General features: G+C 47.8%; 1 protein-coding gene across 1 annotated transcript in view; it reads left to right on the plus strand.

The window, feature by feature from the left end:
* Nucleotides 1-308: 308 nt before the first annotated feature.
* LOC147700593 (scavenger receptor cysteine-rich domain-containing group B protein-like) overlaps nt 309-18,196 on the plus strand; it is a 186,290-nt gene continuing 168,402 nt past the window's right edge. Inside the window, exon 1 of the mRNA XM_086929701.1 lies at nt 309-476. Within this exon, the coding sequence (XP_086785827.1) occupies nt 404-476 (73 nt within the window). The 5' untranslated portion in view covers nt 309-403. The remainder of the gene's footprint in view (nt 477-18,196) is intronic.

Consider the following 18,196-nt stretch of genomic DNA (forward strand, 5'->3'; position numbering starts at 1 on the left):
TAGGGGTGCAATGCCCCAGTATTCCTACAGCTCTGAGGTCTCCGACTCTACCTTAGACTCTCCATGCTGGGTTAGCAGTAACTCGAGGCGAGGGCCCCGGCAATGTCTCCGGTGGAGCAGTGCGCCCCCTGTGGGTGTCACGCTGCGGTGCCACGTGCCTCGGAAGTGCAGACAGAGAGGGTGCGAGCACATTTCACAACTCTGGGCTGGTGCCTGGAAGGAGAAGTGCAGGGGAAGGCGCTATGGCTTCACTGGCTGTCACGTGACCCTGCACGACTGTGTAATTAACCGCCTTATAAAAAGATATCCTTTTTGGGATTTCCACAGAAGGGGAACTTCCTGTCGTGAGGCGTCTGCACCGGCGTCGAGGTTCGGCTCCGAGGGCTGAGGTTCCCTTTTAAAGATGTTTGCTCCGGCTGCTGCTGTTTCCATCCTAGCCGCCCTGTTGCTCTGCAGGGCCACCCCCACACCTGCAGGTAAGTTGCTGTCAATTTACGAGCAGTGCACCTGACGGTCGTTGCAGCTTTAATTATGCAAAAGAGGGATTTTCTTGTGTTTCTTTGGACAACTCAAAACTTAAAACCGAGGAGACTGCAGGAGAACAGGGGCTTGTTAAGGTTAATCTGTACCGCTGTAAGAATGTCTCGAGCATTCTACACATGGGGGGGGGGGGCATATTTATGGCAAAGTAGCACTGCGCAGCGGTGCTGCGTCACTGGGAAAGGGCAGGGAGGCGCAGTATTTAAGGCAGACCTGAGACCGCACACTCCTCCTTCGCCCATGCGCTGCTGCCCTTCTGGTAGCCCAGCACCCAATGCGGGCACCCTTGCCCCTGCGCTGGTGCCCTTCTGGTGGCCTAGCACCCCTGTGGGCACCCTTGCACCTGCGTGGCGTGCAGGATTGCTTCTGTGCAGGAAGGGGCCCCTTCCTGCACAAGTCCAATCTTTAGACCCATATTCCTGTGTCTTTGGGTGCTGCAGAAGGAGGAAGTAACGAGGAGAAATAAAGATATTTCTCCTCGTTATGCCTTTCTTGGGAGGTGTATCTTCTTGGCTCAGTCCCTGGTTTGGTAAATCTGGAAATGCCCCAAGAACCACAGGAGATGCGTGAGAACGCCCGCGCCGTGCCCATGGAACTCCTCTCTGCCCATGGAACGCCTCTCTGCCCATGGAACGCCTCTCTGGCATGGAACGCCTCTCTGCCCATGGAACGCCTCTCTGCCCATGTAACGCCTCTCTGCCCATGGAACGCCTCTCTGCCCATGGAACGCCTCTCTGCCCATGAAACGCCTCTCTGCCCATGGAACGCCTCTCTGCCCATGTAACGCCTCTCTGCCCATGGAATGCCTCTCTGCCCATGGAACGCCTCTCTGCCCATGGAACGCCTCTGTGCCCATGAAACGCCTCTCTGCCCATGGAACGCCTCTCTGCCCATGGAACGCCTCTCTGCCCATGGAACGCCTCTCTGCCCATGGAACGCCTCTCTGCCCATGGAACGCCTCTCTGCCCATGGAACGCCTCTCTGCCCATGGAACGCCTCTCTGCCCATGGAACGCCTCTCTGCCCATGAAACGCCTCTCTGCCCATGGAACGCCTCTCTGCCCATGGAACGCCTCTCTGGCATGGAACGCCTCTCTGCCCATGTAACGCCTCTCTGCCCATGTAACGCCTCTCTGCCCATGGAACGCCTCTCTGCCCATGGAACGCCTCTCTGCCCATGGAACGCCTCTCTGCCCATGGAACGCCTCTCTGCCCATGAAACGCCTCTCTGCCCATGGAACGCCTCTCTGCCCATGGAACGCCTCTCTGGCATGGAACGCCTCTCTGCCCATGTAACGCCTCTCTGCCCATGTAACGCCTCTCTGCCCATGGAACGCCTCTCTGCCCATGGAACGCCTCTCTGCCCATGGAACGCCTCTCTGCCCATGAAACGCCTCTCTGCCCATGGAACGCCTCTCTGCCCATGAAACGCCTCTCTGCCCATGGAACGCCTCTCTGGCATGGAACGCCTCTCTGCCCATGAAACGCCTCTCTGCCCATGGAACGCCTCTCTGCCCATGGAACGCCTCTCTGCCCATGGAACGCCTCTCTGCCCATGGAACGCCTCTCTGCCCATGGAACGCCTCTCTGCCCATGAAACGCCTCTCTGCCCATGGAACGCCTCTCTGCCCATGAAACGCCTCTCTGCCCATGGAACGCCTCTCTGGCATGGAACGCCTCTCTGCCCATGAAACGCCTCTCTGCCCATGGAACGCCTCTCTGGCATGGAACGCCTCTCTGGCACAGAGTGCTGCAGCACAGCGGTTTGACCTGCATTGCATTACTCCACATGTTTGAAGCTTTGCGTGGCTTCAAACATCTTACTTAAGGTTTGTGTCGCTCTTGCACCATGCAACAGCACGAGCGACGCAAAGCGGGTTATAAATATGGCCCCTAATGGATTGCATTCGATCTGTGAGTACAAGGAAAGTCTACCTTACTTTTCTTCAGCCTACTTCCTACATAACTCGCAGAGACAGTTACCGAGAAACTAGCGCATCCATTCGCACCTGAGCGAACCCGCATCGACAAAGCCCATAGGTCTGGCTGTTAGGCTTCTCCTGCAGTACAGCGTGTTGCAGGTCTATCCACTCCATATTGTAAATGATTGAAAAGATTGAAAGAAATGTGGAGACTTTGCAATAAGCAGTTTTGTAGAGGCCATGGAAACCACGGCTAAGATGTCAACACTAGACCGCTCTTGGGAAAGACGGGGGAATGGCTCTCCCAGAATGGAAAAGGTGTTCATCTGCAGCTTTTTCCCAATTGCATCGTCCAGACCCTATAGCAACAACCTGAAAACCCATCTGACAATTTCTTCATATTGAAAATGAGAAGTAAATATTTCTCTTATTTTGATCCCCGACTCTGCACCCTCTCAACCCTAAATTAGTTAGATACCAACCCAGAGCAACAGAAGTTTTGGGAAAACCTTATATCCCTGCCCACCACACAGCAGCACCACTTAAACCTCTTGTTCCTCAAATCCCTTCGCTGAGATACAGGGATAAGAAAAAAGAGGTCTTTGGCGAAAATGGGGACTGGCTCTCTTACAACAAAATCCTACCTTGGGAATTGGTTAAGGCAAAGCTTTCACCACCAAAGAGAGAAGATACATGAGAGAGGATACAATTCCCAATTTGAGGATTAAAATCTGAAGAAGCATGCTCACCGCAAAATGAAGCATCTTGAGGAATAGTTGAGGATTTATACATTTCATCTTGCATCACACGCTACAAACCAATTGGGTAAGGTGGATCCAAAAACTTAAAACAGCATAGAAATCCTATTCGGGAGAATGCAAAATAAATGACAGCAATAAATAGGCTTCGATTTGAATCGCAGAGAATAGGACGAAATTTCCTCTTCCAATATCAATTCACTGCAAGGGCAACCTTGCAGTGAATTGATATTTATACCTCAATCAGAAACCCCAATAGAATGCTAACATTAGTAGACGTTGCCCAGGATGTAGTGATACTGGGACTACCCATGAATCAAGCCATTTTGGATAAATGTTTACCATTTGCTTGAAACTCTCTTGATAGTAATTTTATGTTGGATGCTAAATCAATTTTGGGTGGGATTTCGAGGCATCTGGGGATAGGATCGAAGAGTTCCAGGTGCTGGTGGTTCATATTCACTTGGGTTGCCTGCTCCACAATAACTTCTTATTGGAAAGTGGCCGAGCCCCTGGAGTTTCAAGAATGGCTTACCAAGAAGAAACAAAGTCTATGAAAGGGAAAGATTTATACAAAGAGGGAGGGAAAGGGGAAAAAATAAGGACATGGAGCTTTTTTTTACAGATACAACTGTTAGCATCAACTTTTGATTTCAATGGTGCTTAACAAATAGCAATATTAGATTGTATCAACTAATGTTCTTATTATGGTTAGTTTTCGTATTTGTTTCTTTGTATTTTTTATTTAAGTGTGATCAGCTGTATTATGTAAAATCAGGCAATCGACATTAAAAATAAATAAAATAAGAAAAATTAACTACACAAGTAGTGCTAACTATGTATCGAAGATATGTAATTCAGTTTTTTAGTGTTGATCTTGTAGCCTGCCAGTTGAGTGAAGGACGCGTTGCATTGTGACATGTTTGGATGCCTTAACACACATATGGACCCATATACACGCAGACACATCCTGTTCATAATCTGTACATATCGATGGCACATATACAGGTACACATTCAGTCATACAACACACACATGGCCACAGCCACTCAAAAATGTATTTTAGTTAGCTGCATGGATAGATGAGTTGGTGGCTCTGTGGCTGTACAAAAGGATGAACGGAGTATTGGATGCCTGGGTGCATGCAATGGTGGGTGTGTGGATTAATGTGTGCAACTGGATAACAGGATGGTTGTAAGTGTGTGTGGTTGAAAAGATGTTTAATTGTTGGAAGAATATGGGAGTGTGGCGGAATGATGTTATGTTATGGTATCCTGATGTGGAAGTGAAAGTTATGGCCAGACGGCTCAAAACTAAGCTAGTTAGATTAGCCAGGTTTCAATTTTCTTCCTAAATTCTGAGAGGACCAAACGATGTACGCTGGACTATCCTTAAATCGCATCATAACATAGCAACTGTGGTTATCCATACACATTTATGTGGATTATGGGGCTTATATATGTGTGTTCGTTGTACGTCACGTGTATTCTTTTTGCAACTGCATACTCCACTTGTCTACAATATCAGAAGAGCAGTCTCTGGAGAGAGAGCCTGTGTGGGGCGAGAGGTGGAGTGTTGGGTTTGCAGACTTTGTACCATCTCATGCAGGTGATCAATCTTAAGTGTGATGAGAAGCAGTTTATTTCGAGGCGTGTGTGATCTCCACCAGTATCCTCTCATTTGAATCATGCCTTTGGGTGATTGAGACCTTCAGCCAAGAACCAGTTGGGTGCTGCAGTTTTGAGGTAATTGGGCTCAGATTGCAAGGATGGTTGATATAGGGAAGCAATATTGAAGGGTGATGGTGGTAACCTAAGGTCTAATTTTTATGAACTCGAAGTTTAGAGACCATGGTCTAAATAAACAGATTTCTCCCTCTCTCTAAGGTCTATGGGTGTGGTCTGTGATCCTATTTTGGTTTGTATCAGCGTAGGAGTACCATGATTCCAGGTTATGGACACGAGAACAGTAATGTGTGGTAGCAATATGCTGTCTCGCTTAATTTCCTTAAGAATGTATGCGTGATAATAGAGAGATATTGAAGTGGAGAATGGTGAGCTACAAGTCTCAGTCAGTTGGGAGGGAAGTCACGGTGTGAGTATAATCTGTGATAGTAAGGTTTTCCTGTAATTAAATATTTGTTTCCTTTGAGTAGAAGTTCAGGAGGTCCTGCTTTAGTAATAAAAAAGATTAGATCAGTTTTACGACAGCTTAAGGGCCGCTTACAGTGCCATACGGAAAGGCTGCAAGCGGGTTTTGGCGAATCTGATTCAGAACCTATGTTTCAATCGAATCGGACACATTTCCCAATGACCGATTACAATGCAAGGAAACCGTTCAGGCTGTCCGAATTAGTTCCAAACAGCATTCAGACAGCCTGAGTCACTCAAAGCCGAACGAACAGCTCTGTGGACATGGTTTCCAAACGAACGGATGATTAGGATGACTGATTCGGACAGCCATTCCAATTCGGTCTGACCCACACGAAACAGCTTTGGGAATCTGAATTTGGGGGCCTGTAGGAGGCGCTCCTTCACCCAGAGGCCTCCGGTTGGGGCCAATTGGGTACCCATGGGACCCCTCTTTACAACTATGCACAGTGTGACATGCATCCTTTTCCAATGGGAGCCTGTGTTCTCGTTCGGAACAGAGGCCCCCATTGAAGTCAGTGGGAGTCCGACCGTACGATGTACAGAAGTATCGTAATCGGTCGGTCGGACTCTCAGAGCCCGATTCGATCGGAAACAATTCTGAAACCGATTCGGTTAGAAGAGTTTCCTAACGAGATCGGAATCGGCTCCTTAGTCTGAGATGATGATATTGATCACACAATATAGTTTTGGGGTTGGCGTCAGGACATGTTGTTTGTGGTATTTCACATCAAGTTTGGAAAGGCCAAAAGTGAATAGAATCTCTGAGGTGCCAATAGAGAAGGTTGAGATCTCAAATGAAAAACGTATTGAGTTCTATCAAAAATACTTTAATTACATTGTCAACATTTGAAAAGTGGGATTGACATAAAATTGATAAAAACAAAGCAGCATTAACACATATTTTACAACAAAGAAGGCAATCCAGTCTCGTCCTCAGGGCTGACAATGCTACTTTTGAATCTCAAGGCTTGATTTCTCACTTTAATAGTTGCTTCTTACAAATGGGAAATATCCTTGTGTGGCACAATCTAAATGTAGGGCAATGCCTTCTGGTTTAGGCTTAAGTCATAGAGGCTTGGAGCATTGATGCTGAACCTTCTCTGGTGACGCTGTACAGAGGGTCACATAATGCGGCGCGTCTCTGAATTTTACATTTTCAGGTGATTCTTCACACTCTATTAATTTATTTCATCACTTCCGATTTAGACATGATAATCCCCACAATACCTGGGCAGAGTGTGTTTTAAGTCAAAGACTTTCTCTATTTGCATTTAAAGTATGCATTGCTGGGAAGGGTCACTACATTAATGTGGCCTTGTCGCTGGCTCTTCGGGGCATCTCTCCTTTGGTTGAGAGTCTCTGAGGTGTTGTTTCCTTGATCCTGCAGTATGACCTGATGACACCCTATCTTTCTTTTAGGTTTTGGGACACAATATAATCACATAAAAGGCACACAGTATATTGACCATAGCAGAAGCTTTAGTACTGAACAGCTGCAATATGTACCTTTCAGTGTCAGTCAGTACAGAGAACATTAGGTGGTAAGATATCCCATTAGGTGTAAGAGGTGAGCATCTGTATGACCTTCCATTTGCATGCCATCATATTGAGCTGCAAAATCACACTTCTAGCAGCATCAGCACCAGCTTGCAATATATTTAGGATCACAAATCAAAGTTATGTATAAAATCAATTTGAAGTGCAAACTCACATTCAGGCAAAAGATGGGTGGACTGTTCGCCCCCTTTGCACGCTGAGTGGTCTCATCTGTCTTCTTGATGTCCAAGCTAGATTTGAGTGGGGCACAGACCAGGAAGAGGAAAGTGCATTGGGATTTTTTTCTGAGATGGTCAAATGCGGAGGTGCGTGAGAATGGCTCAGAAAACTGAAGGTGCACTCGATGTATTTCGAACAGTATTTGGTCCTTGTAGGAAGGTGGATATCTGACTATGGTTACCCCCAAACTTTTTGCCTGGTGTTTAGCTGGTTTTTGACATAGTTGAGCTGGGATCCTGCTATTCAGGGCCCCAGGCTAATTGCTCTCTCCTTAAAATGGACACCACGTACCTTAGGTGCATACACAATTGGAACTGGTTCACCTTACAGGCCCCTGTAACAGTGTACCATAGGTACCCAGGGCATAGGTGCAGCCAAGGCCTACCAGGGGCTGCAGCATGTATTATGCCACCCCTGGCCTGGCCTTCATATTTTGACACAACTGGCTGATCACTCAGCTGGGGTAAGTTGGTGTAATCACCTCTTACTTAGATATAGTATCTCTATATCTAACCTTAACTGGACACATGTTAACCTATAAGCCATTCCTATGGAAGGCCCCTGCAATCCTTGGGGCAGAGTGCGTGGTTTCATGTGAGATGGTGCTCTAGCATGAGCTGAGCCTGTCTGTAGCTGTTGGGAACAACTCCCTTAGCTGTTCAGGGATATTGCCATACCATATACTCTTAAGTGCATTATAATCCTCGCGGTTATATGCTAACTTTGGTTTGGCTTTATCAAAACATGTCGAGTAAGGTGTCATACGATTTGGAATACTATCCCCTCGACAGTTCTGTCAACGGGGATAGCATTCCACCCTTCTAGAAGGACACGACATGTACATAGCCTTAACCCCGGTTAAAGTTAATCAGAGCCTCAGCAACACAAAATGGATGCTGCCACCACAGACACAAGTCTGACCTCCTGCTGCTGGGAGTCCTTCCAGCGAGGGAGGCTTGGACAAAGGGTTTCCTGCCTTGGGAGGTGCAAGCACCACCCCAGACAGGATTTTGTGTATTAGGTAGGACAGGGCTGAATAGAATCAGACATGCCCGGGGCACACAAGGTGTCCCCGTGCATAAGCCAGTCCAAACCGGTCCTGGGACTTTCCAGACCCAGGCCTGGAGAGGAGCTGGACAAAGGAAAGGGGGTGTAACCGCCCCCCTTCCTGGTCCCACCCAGAGGAGGGACCTAGCAGGTGATCCACCCCTCAGATTGGGAATAAGAGTGGGAGCAGTGCAATAGCACCTCAGATCATCCTGAATCAACTTGAAACTAAGAAGACGACTGGACTTCAACATTCTGCTGCACAAAAGACTGAAGAGCATCTCCCTGTTGGCCTAGGAGTGGCCCCCCTGTGAACACAGGCACCATCCAGCAACTCGTCATCTGCTTTGCCGCCGCCTCCCGCCGGAGCCCGAGCCCAGAGCCTGGCAAGACCCAGACTCCCAGACATCTCACAGCCAGATCCACAGTCCCTGCAAAGAAGGGACCAGTGGAGGCACCGAGAGACGTGGGACTGGACCTCTTGAAAGACCACTGAGACGCTGACTGCGCAGCACCCGAGGCACCCTCGATGCTCTGCTTTGGGGTGTGAGAAGCCCCACAACCGAGCAGCCCTTGCACCGAAGATCAGCCCCCCAGCATCTCCACGATCTGCGTGGGGCCCTTTTGCATTGTGCCACTCGACACGCCATCCCGGCCACTTGCCACGTGGTCAGCGGCCATCTTGGCAAAGAAACCTACAATTTACACTGCGGGTTGGTTGCTCCTGATTTGCCCTCGCTCCTGTAAAAAGGAGCACCCGATCTGACCTTGCTGGTCTGAGTGATAAGCCTTTTTAGATTCCTGCGTGGCTTGCATTAGCCAAGGCCTGTTTGCTCCCATCAAGTTGCCGACACTGCCATCAGCTAGAGTCTTTGTGGGACAGCTCGTGACCGAGGCCTGGACGTCCTCGACCGCTTCATGTCCATGTGGCTGCTGAGAGAAGCTACACCTCATCGCCTGTTTGCACCCAACATTGCCTGGTTCCAATCTGGTTCCACTGTAGTCACGGGCTAGTGACTTTGAACATTGTCCCCTCTGCTTTCAGGTCTTCACCACTTCAGATCCACCCTTGGATCCACCGGAACTCTTCACATCGAGCCGCCTGCAGCATCTTCAGCTCCAAGCACCATCGACCTGCGTGACGAAACCCGACACTACTTCGCACCTGTGCACCCGCTTCCTGTGGGTGAGGTAACTCAACAACGCCAGTGTTCCTACACTGGTACACACCTCTAGTGTCTGTGTCTAAAGTTTCACTCCTCTAGGTCACTCGGAAGGTTCCTAAAACACTAACTTTGTAACTTTTACGCACCATAGACAATGCATTGCTGAATGCGTGCACTTTAAACACTGCACCCGAGTCCCGCGGGCCTTTCCCGACTTAGTCACTGCTAGTCCCGATCAGCTCCAGCGATTCCCAAGGCCCTAGGCCTGTTTCCTTTTCGATTGGTATCTCTTATACCACTTTCTTAATATATGGTTTGAGTGGCCACCCGCCCTCATCCATACTGTGCAACTTTTGTGTATTTTAACTGTGTTTTGTTTTAACGCTTGTGCTTCTGTGCTCATAAAGAGTATAGGGGATATTTGTAGTTAATAAATATATATATATTTTCAATATATATCTGTGTGGTGTCCTTTCATTTGGTATTCAAGGGGGTTGTATATGGTAAAACAGCTTGCATTACATGCCTTTCAGAGTTTAGCCTAAGACTGCTTTGTCCACGCTACCACTAGGATAGCTGGTCTCTAAGGTTGACTTACAACCAATCATCATAAGGGTTGCTTGGCATGGTACAAGGTTATCACTAGAATTAGTGAGCATCACATACCAGGCCAACTTCTCACATTGGTGAACAGCCGATTGGGATCTGAGCTTGCTGTTTGTTTTACCATTACAATCTTTGAGAGTATCATTTGAAATATCATACAGGTACCTGCTAGGTACATATAAAACAAGACTAGTATACTTAAGTTCTACTGAACTTAGTTGTTGTAGAGGATAGGGAGTAGCACACCCTGACTACAACTACTAGATAGGTTTAGTAGGTAAACACCAGTGTAGGTAGATTGCAACATATCCACCCACACTAGAGCAATGTCTGGAGCAGAGGGTTCCACTGGGAATGTCTCTGTTGAGAGTGACCCTCCAAGGGCACCATCCAAATTTGCTATATTTTCCTTTAAGGAACTAAGGCAGCTTTGTGCCTTAAGAGGTCTTAGGACAGGGCCAGCCCCTACTACAGACCACCTTAGAGAGATCTTAGACCAGTCTGAGGCTCTAAAGACCTCTAAAGCAGACCCCACAGGGAATGCTGAAGGAGGCTCTCCCACTGAAGATGACAATACTGATGCCCCTGTCCCCATAATCCAGGTAGAGGAGGATGACCAAGTTACTGGAGATGTTCAGCCTAATGAGGAGGAAGATGAAGAGGAGACAGGGGGGAGCAGTGATTCTGATGATGGCAGAAATAGTCAGGTGCTAGTCAGCAGGCTTAACCAGACTAACTTAAGTGTATTTGGGACTGAAGCAAGGATGACCTTGCCCAGACACCCAGGTGGACTTAACCAGGAGCATAGGAGGAGGAGGAATCACTCAGGTGAATCCAATACCTCCCAGGCTTCTAGAGGTTCTCATGGTCACTCCAGAAGGGGGTTGACTAGCCCTCAGAGAAGGGAACATGAGGCCAAAATGAGAGAGGCTGAGCTTAGGATCCAGAAGCAAGAATTAGAAGTTGCCCTGGCCCAAGAGAAACTTGCTAGAGCAAGACAGCCTAGAGAGAGTGGATTAGGATCCACTGGTGGCAGCATTATCCCTAAGGATAAAGACAGGTCTTTCGATAACAGAAACCTGAGTAAGATTGTGCCCCCCTACAAAGCTGGGGATGATATCCACAAATGGATGACTGCACTTGAGAGAGCCTGCAAAGTACAGCAGATCCCTCAGGAGCAGTGGGCAGCAATCTTGTGGCTCTCCTTTGAAGGTAGAGGCCGAGACAGACTCCTCACAGTTAGTGATGGGGATTCTAGAAACTACCTGGTCCTGAAGAGTGCTCTGATTGATGGGTTAGGCTTAACCACTGAACAGTACAGGTTAATGTTCAGAGAGACCCAGAAGACACAGACTCAGGACTGGTCTGAATTTGTTGAATGTGCCACTAAGGCTCTGGAGGGCTGGTTTCCGGCGAAGTAAGGTTACTGACTATACAGGATTTTATAATTTAATTATGAAAGAGCAAATCTTAAGTAATTGTCAAAATCAGCTTCTACATCAGCACCTGGTTGGCTCTGATCTGACCTCTCCACAAGAATTGGGTAAGAGGGCAGACAAATGGGTCAGAACCAGGATCAGGCCTAAGAACCAGGGTGGTGACCAAAAGAAAGAGACTACCAAGCCTCAAGAGAAAGGTGGGGATAAATCCAAAGAGAAGACTTCCCCAGGGCCCCAAAACTCCAATGGAAAGGGTAGGCCCCAGAACAATTCCTCTACAGAGAAAAAGCCTTACTGCCATGCCTGTAAACAGGTTGGACATTGGAAATCAGACAGCTGTTGTCCAAAGAATGGTAACAAGGAAAATATACCTCCAAGTAAGGCTCCAACATCTCCTGTCAATGTTAGCAGTGGTCCCCCAGGTGGTGGGAGCACCCCCAAGAATTTGGGTGGATTTACTTTTGGAGCTCAGGTGGATTCTGGCCTAACCAGGTCCCCTACCTCAGATACTCTTGTCTATGAGACTGGCATGGGGTTTGCCAATTTCACTGCTTGCCCAAACACTTTGAGCAAGTATAGACAGGAGCCCCTCATCAATGGCTTGCAAGTTGAGGCCTTCAGAGACACAGGGGCTAGCATCACCATGGTTGCTGAATGTCTAGTCCCCTCAAGGCAACTTTTACCTGATGCCACATATCAGGTGACAAACATTGATGGCATAGAAACCAATCATCCCATGGCAGTAGTCAATCTTAGCTGGGGAGGTGTCACTGGCCCAAAGAGAGTGGCAGTGTCAGCAAACTTGCCTGTAGATTGCCTACTTAGTAATGATTTGGAAATCTCAGCGTGGGCTGAGGTTGAACAGCAAACCCATTCTAGAATGGTAAATCTCACTGGAAAGGTTAGTGGGGCTGTAATGGCTACAGCCCCAATCCAAGATGTCCTTCCTGAAAAGGTTGGTAGGGCTGAGCAAACCTCAGCCCCATCTTTAGCTAACTTCCCTCCTGAAAAGATTAGCAGGGCTGTGATGGTAACAGCCCATACCCAAACTGAGTCTCCTCCTGAAACGGTTGGTGGGGCTGTGATGGCCACAGCCCAAACTCAAACTGATACATGGGTAGTGAAGCCTGAAATGATGGATCACTCCACCCAAACTGAGAGCATGGAGGAAGAGAAATCTCCCCCTCACCAGACATTAGGAAATGATCAGCCTCCTCAGGGAACTGATCTTACCCCTGATGAAGGAACTGTCCCAGAGGTTGTTAGGCCTAGCCTGACAAAGCCCCTGATGGCAGTGGACCCTTCTCAGGTGGGACCCAGTCTGGAGCAGGTAACCTGCCCCTCTCTACCTTGCCTTAGTCAGCCCAAGCTGCAGAGGACAAGAAGGATAGTGAGCCCCAAAGGGCCCCCTGTCAAATAAAGCACCCCATCAACAGATTAGGGGCACCGGAACTAGTAGCCCTAGTAAGGTGAAAACTTTAAAAACTCCTGAGGGAGCCCCCTTAAAAGTAGTTAGAGACCTCCCACAGATGGATTCTGTTGGGCACAGCCAAACCTGGGACCCCAAGGGCCCAAACCTGAGCTGTCACTCCAGTAAGCCAAACAAAGGGACCCAGCCTCCAGCTTTAGGCAGCCAGAGGTTGACCCTGAGAGCACAGTGCAACTCAGTCAAAGAAAGAAAGGCACACGTGGTGGAGAGTGATTGGAGGAAGTTGAGTCCTACAGAGGAATCTCACTTCAGTACTCCATCCCAACACCAGCCTTTAGCTTTGCAAAGACACACCACAGGTAGAGATTCCCTATGGTGGAGACCCTCAGATACCCTTAGGGTGATGGATTGCTTAGTGGACCATGACACAGGGGGTTACCAAGCCAGAGCTGGTACTTCCTTATATGGCCACTTAGGCAATATAGGCTTACCTGGTCAAGGATAGCCTTATCTCCTTTCGTTTGGGGGGGGGGGGTGGGGGTTGTGTAGGAAGGTGGATATCTGACTATGGTTACCCCCAAACTTGTTGCCTGGTGTTTTGCTGGTTTTTGACATAGTTCGCCTGGGGTCCTGCTATTCAGGGCCCCAGGCTAATTTTTCTCTCCTTAAAATGGACTCCATGTACCTTAGGTGCATACACAATTGGAACTGGTTCACCTTATAGGCCCCTGTAACAGTGTACCATAGGTACCCAGGGCATAGGTGCAGCCAAGGCCTACCAGGGGCTGCAGCATGTATTATGCCACCCCGGGCCTGGCCTCCATATTTTGACACAACTGGCTGATCACTCAGCTGGGGTAAGTTGGTGTAATCACCTCTTACTTAGATATAGTATCCCTATATCTAACCTTAACTGGACACATGTTAACCTATAAGCCATTCCTATGGAAGGCCCCTGCAATCCTGGGGGCAGAGTGCGTGGTTTCATGTGAGATGGTGCTCTACCATGAGCTGAGCCTGTCTGCAGCTGTCGGGAACAACTCCCTTAGCTGTTCCGGGATATTGCCATACCATATACTCTTAAGTGCATTATAATCCTCGCGGTTATATGCTAACTTTGGTTTGGCTTTATCAAAACATGTCGAGTAAGGTGTCATACGATTTGGAATACTATCCCCTCGACAGTTCTGTTGACGGGGATAGCATTCCACCCTTCTAGAGGGACACAACATGTACATAGCCTTAACCCCGGTTAAAGTTAACCAGAGCCTCAGCATCACAAAATGGATGCTGCCACCAAAGACACAAGTCTGACCTCCTGCTGCTGGGAGTCCTTCCAGCGAGGGAGGCTTGGACAAAGGGTTTCCTGCCTTGGGAGGTGCGAGCACCACCCCAGACAGGATTTTGTGTATTGGGTAGGACAGGGCTGAATAGAATCAGACATGCCCGGGGCACACAAGGTGTCCCCGTGCATAAGCCAGTCCAAACCGGTCCTGGGACTTTCCAGACCCAGGCCTGGCGAGGAGCTGGACAAAGGAAAGGGGGTGTAACCGCTCCCCTTCCTTGTCCCACCCAGAGGAGGGACCTAGCAGGTGATCCACCCCTCAGATTGGGAATAAGAGTGGGAGCAGTGCCATAGCACCTCAGATCATCCTGAATCAACTTAAAACTAAGAAGACGACTGGACTTCGACATTCTGCTGCACAGAAGACTGAAGAGCATCTCCCTTGTGGCCTAGGAGTGGCCACCCTGTGAACACAGGCACCATCCAGCAACTCGACATCTGCTTTGCCGCCGCCTCCCACCAGAGCCCGAGCCCAGAGCCTGACAAGACCCAGACTGCCAGACTTCTCACAGCCCGATCCACAGTCCCTGCAAAGAAGGGACCCGTGGAGGCACCGAGAGACTTGGGACCAGACCTCTTGAAAGACCCCCGAGACGCTGACTGCGCAGCACCCGAGGCACCCTCGATGCTGTGCTTTGGGGTTTGAGAAGCCCAACAACCGAGCAGCCCTTGCACCGAAGATGAGCCCCCCAGCATCTCAACGATCTGCGTTGGGCCCTTTTGCATTGTGCCACTCGACACGCCATCCCGGCCACTTGCCACGTGGTCAGCGACCATTTTGGCGACGAAACCTACAATTTACACTAAGGGTCTGGGTGCTCCAGACTTGCCCTCACTCTTTTAAAAAGGAGCACACGCTCTGACCTTGCTGGTCCGAGTTATAAGCCTTTTTTGATTCCTGCGTGGCTTGCATTAGCCAAGGCCTGTTTGCTCCGATCAAGTTGCCGACACCGCCATCAGCTAGAGCCTTTGTGGGACAGCTCGTGACCGATGCCTGGATGTCCTCGACCTCTTTGTGTCCACGTGGCTGCTGAGAGAAGCTACACCTCATCGCCTGTTTGCACCCGACATCGCCTGGTTCCAATCTGGTTCCACGGTAGTCACTGGCTAGTGACTTTGAACATTGTCCCCTCTGCTTTCAGGTCTTCACCACTTCAGATCCACCCTTGGATCCACCGGAACTCTTCACATCGAGCCGCCTGCAGCATCTTCAGCTCCAAGCACCATCGACCTGCGTGACGAAACCCGACACTACTTCGCACCTGTGCACCCGCTTCCTGTGGGAGAGGTAACTCAACAACGCCGGTGTTCCTACACTGGTACACACCTCTAGTGTCTGTGTCTAAAGTTTCACTCCTCTAGGTCACTCGGAAGGTTCCTAAAACACTAACTTTGTAACTTTTACGCACCATAGACAATGCATTGGTGAATGCGTGCACTTTAAACACTGCACCCGAGTCCCGCGGGCCTTTCCCGACTTAGTCACTGCTAGTCCCGATCAGCTCCAGCGATTCCCAAGGCCCTAGGCCTGTTTCCTTTTCGATTGGTATCTCTTATACCACTTTCTTAATATGTGGTTTGAGTGGCCACCCGCCCTCATCCATACTGTGCAACTTTTGTGTATTTTAACTGTGTTTTGTTTTAACGCTTGTGCTTCTGTGCTCATAAAGAGTATAGTGGATATTTGCAGTTAATAAATATATATATATTTTCAATATATATCTGTGTGGTGTCCTTTCATTTGGTATTCAAGGGGGTTGTATATGGTAAAACAGCTTGCTTCACATGCCTTTCAGAGTTTAGCCTAAGACTGCTTTGTCCACGCTACCACTAGGATAGCTGGTCTCTAAGGTTGACTTACAACCAATCATCATAAGGGTTGCTTGGCATGGTACAAGGAGATCACTAGAATTAGTGAGCATCACATACCAGGCCAACTTCTCACAGTCCTATCTATCTTATACCTCTCTGCGGCACTCCTGACTGTGTTGGGCACCTCTCGCTTCTCCTGAGCCAAGCAGTCGCCAGTGAATACTGGACCATATCAGAGAGTGGTCATGACTGGTTTTTTTGGGACGGTGCCTCTCCAGTCTGCAGGTGTGCCAGCAGGTGGGCGATTCCCCCAAAAGTCCAAAACCTGCTTTTTTTTTTCTTTTTTTTTTATAACATATAAGGTACTGGCGGCTGGTTTGGTCATCGAGGTCTGAGGTGAATGAGGACAAAAAAGAAAATCACATTTAGGTTCAAGATATCTTTTAGGTGCATATATCCCAATGACAGAAATTAAGCAGGATTGTATCACATTTAGGAGCCAAATGAAATGTAGCTGTTTGAACAAACCTCTTGGTTTAACATTTGCAATCAGTATGGGCTGTCTAGCATCTATTTTCACTTCCTCCCTATTTTGAGAATGTAACTTTAAGTACATTTTAGTTTCACTTTCCTCACATATAGAAAGCTGGAGAGGGACTTAAAAAGCTGCTGCAATATGTATAACTGCACAATACTGCTGTGGACTTATGTATATTTGACAGACACTTCACTCAAGCAATGGCTCATGGGCTGACCCACACTAGGTAATGGCAGAAGTGGGGGGTTGACCTTTAGCTGTGATGACATGCAAAGAAAAGGGGTCATGGCCCCTCAGTGTGGTAAAAGCAATGATTTGGGTGTAGTGTGGATTCTACCCCCCCAAACCCCCCTTCCCCAGTCGTCCTGATGTCACTGTACTTGTTACACAAAGATGGTTTCACCCAGGCTGCTTAGATACTGTCTTTCTGTAAGTGCCAGGGAGAGACACAAGACCAGAGAAAAAGAAGGTAATTGGGGAAATCCCTGAGCACACCCACAGCAGCACTGGTATATGTGACAGATCCATGTGTTCAGCCCACAAGCAAACACACAGCCTGCTGCAGTCTTTCACCAATGAACCAATGTGAGCAGTCGCCCTGCAATAGATTCTTCCACACAAGTTACTAACTAACTTTTTTTTTAAACTTGAATCACAAACAAAATAGAAACAATATTTTCAATAAATGTAATCATTTTACAATTATATACTTGTACCTACATTCAGTCAAAATAGCGTATAAAACATCCAGATTGCAGTAAAACCCAACTCCACAAAGCCACAAAAACACAAAACAAAAAACGATTCAAATATTCTCTAAATACAATCTTGCAAACATTGAGGAAAATACATACTATATTGGACGAGACTTCAAATTCACTATTTTAACTCCACTATGAGTAAAATACATGCATTATGTGGCAGGTAAGATGTACTATTCTAATTTCAATATAGGAAACTTTGGGGAAATTGCAGGCATGGGGGGGGGGGCTCAGATTTACTATTCTAACGTCCATCTAACAAAAGTTATGGAAAGTGCATAGACTGGGAGCAGGGAAAGGGTGGGGTCATATGTACTTTACTAACTCCAGTCCAACAAACATTGGGGAATGTGCAAACATTTTGGAGGGGGCATATTTTCTAATCTAACTTCAGTACAAAGTACATTGGGGAAAGTGCACACATTGGTGGTATGATTTACTACTCTAATTCTAACAAAAATTAGGAAAAATGTATACATTAGGGGAGATCAGATATACTATGCTATCACCAGTTTAAGAAACAGCCGGGAAATTTGCAGAGATGGAGGATGTGCCGATGTTCTCTATTCTAACTCAAGCCAACACATTGGGAGAGTGCCTATGATGGATGGGGGGTGGCTTACAATGCTGACCCCGGTATAAGAAAAACTGGGAAAAGGGCATGCATGGGGGTAGATTTATTCTTTTAACACCAATCCAATAAACATTAGGGAAGGTGAATACACTGAAGGTAGGGATTGTTAGATCAACTATTCTAACTCAAATCTTAAAATTATTGGGGAAAGTGCATGTAGTAGGAAGGGGCCCTATTTACAATTTTAACTTCAGTCCAGAAAATGTTGGAATAAAAGCAACCATATATTTGGAGGCTCAGATTCACTACAGTGAAATAAATTAATATGAAT

Source organism: Lissotriton vulgaris, chromosome 7, assembly GCF_964263255.1.
Source record: "Lissotriton vulgaris chromosome 7, aLisVul1.2, whole genome shotgun sequence".
Taxonomy (NCBI): Eukaryota; Metazoa; Chordata; class Amphibia; order Caudata; family Salamandridae; genus Lissotriton; species Lissotriton vulgaris.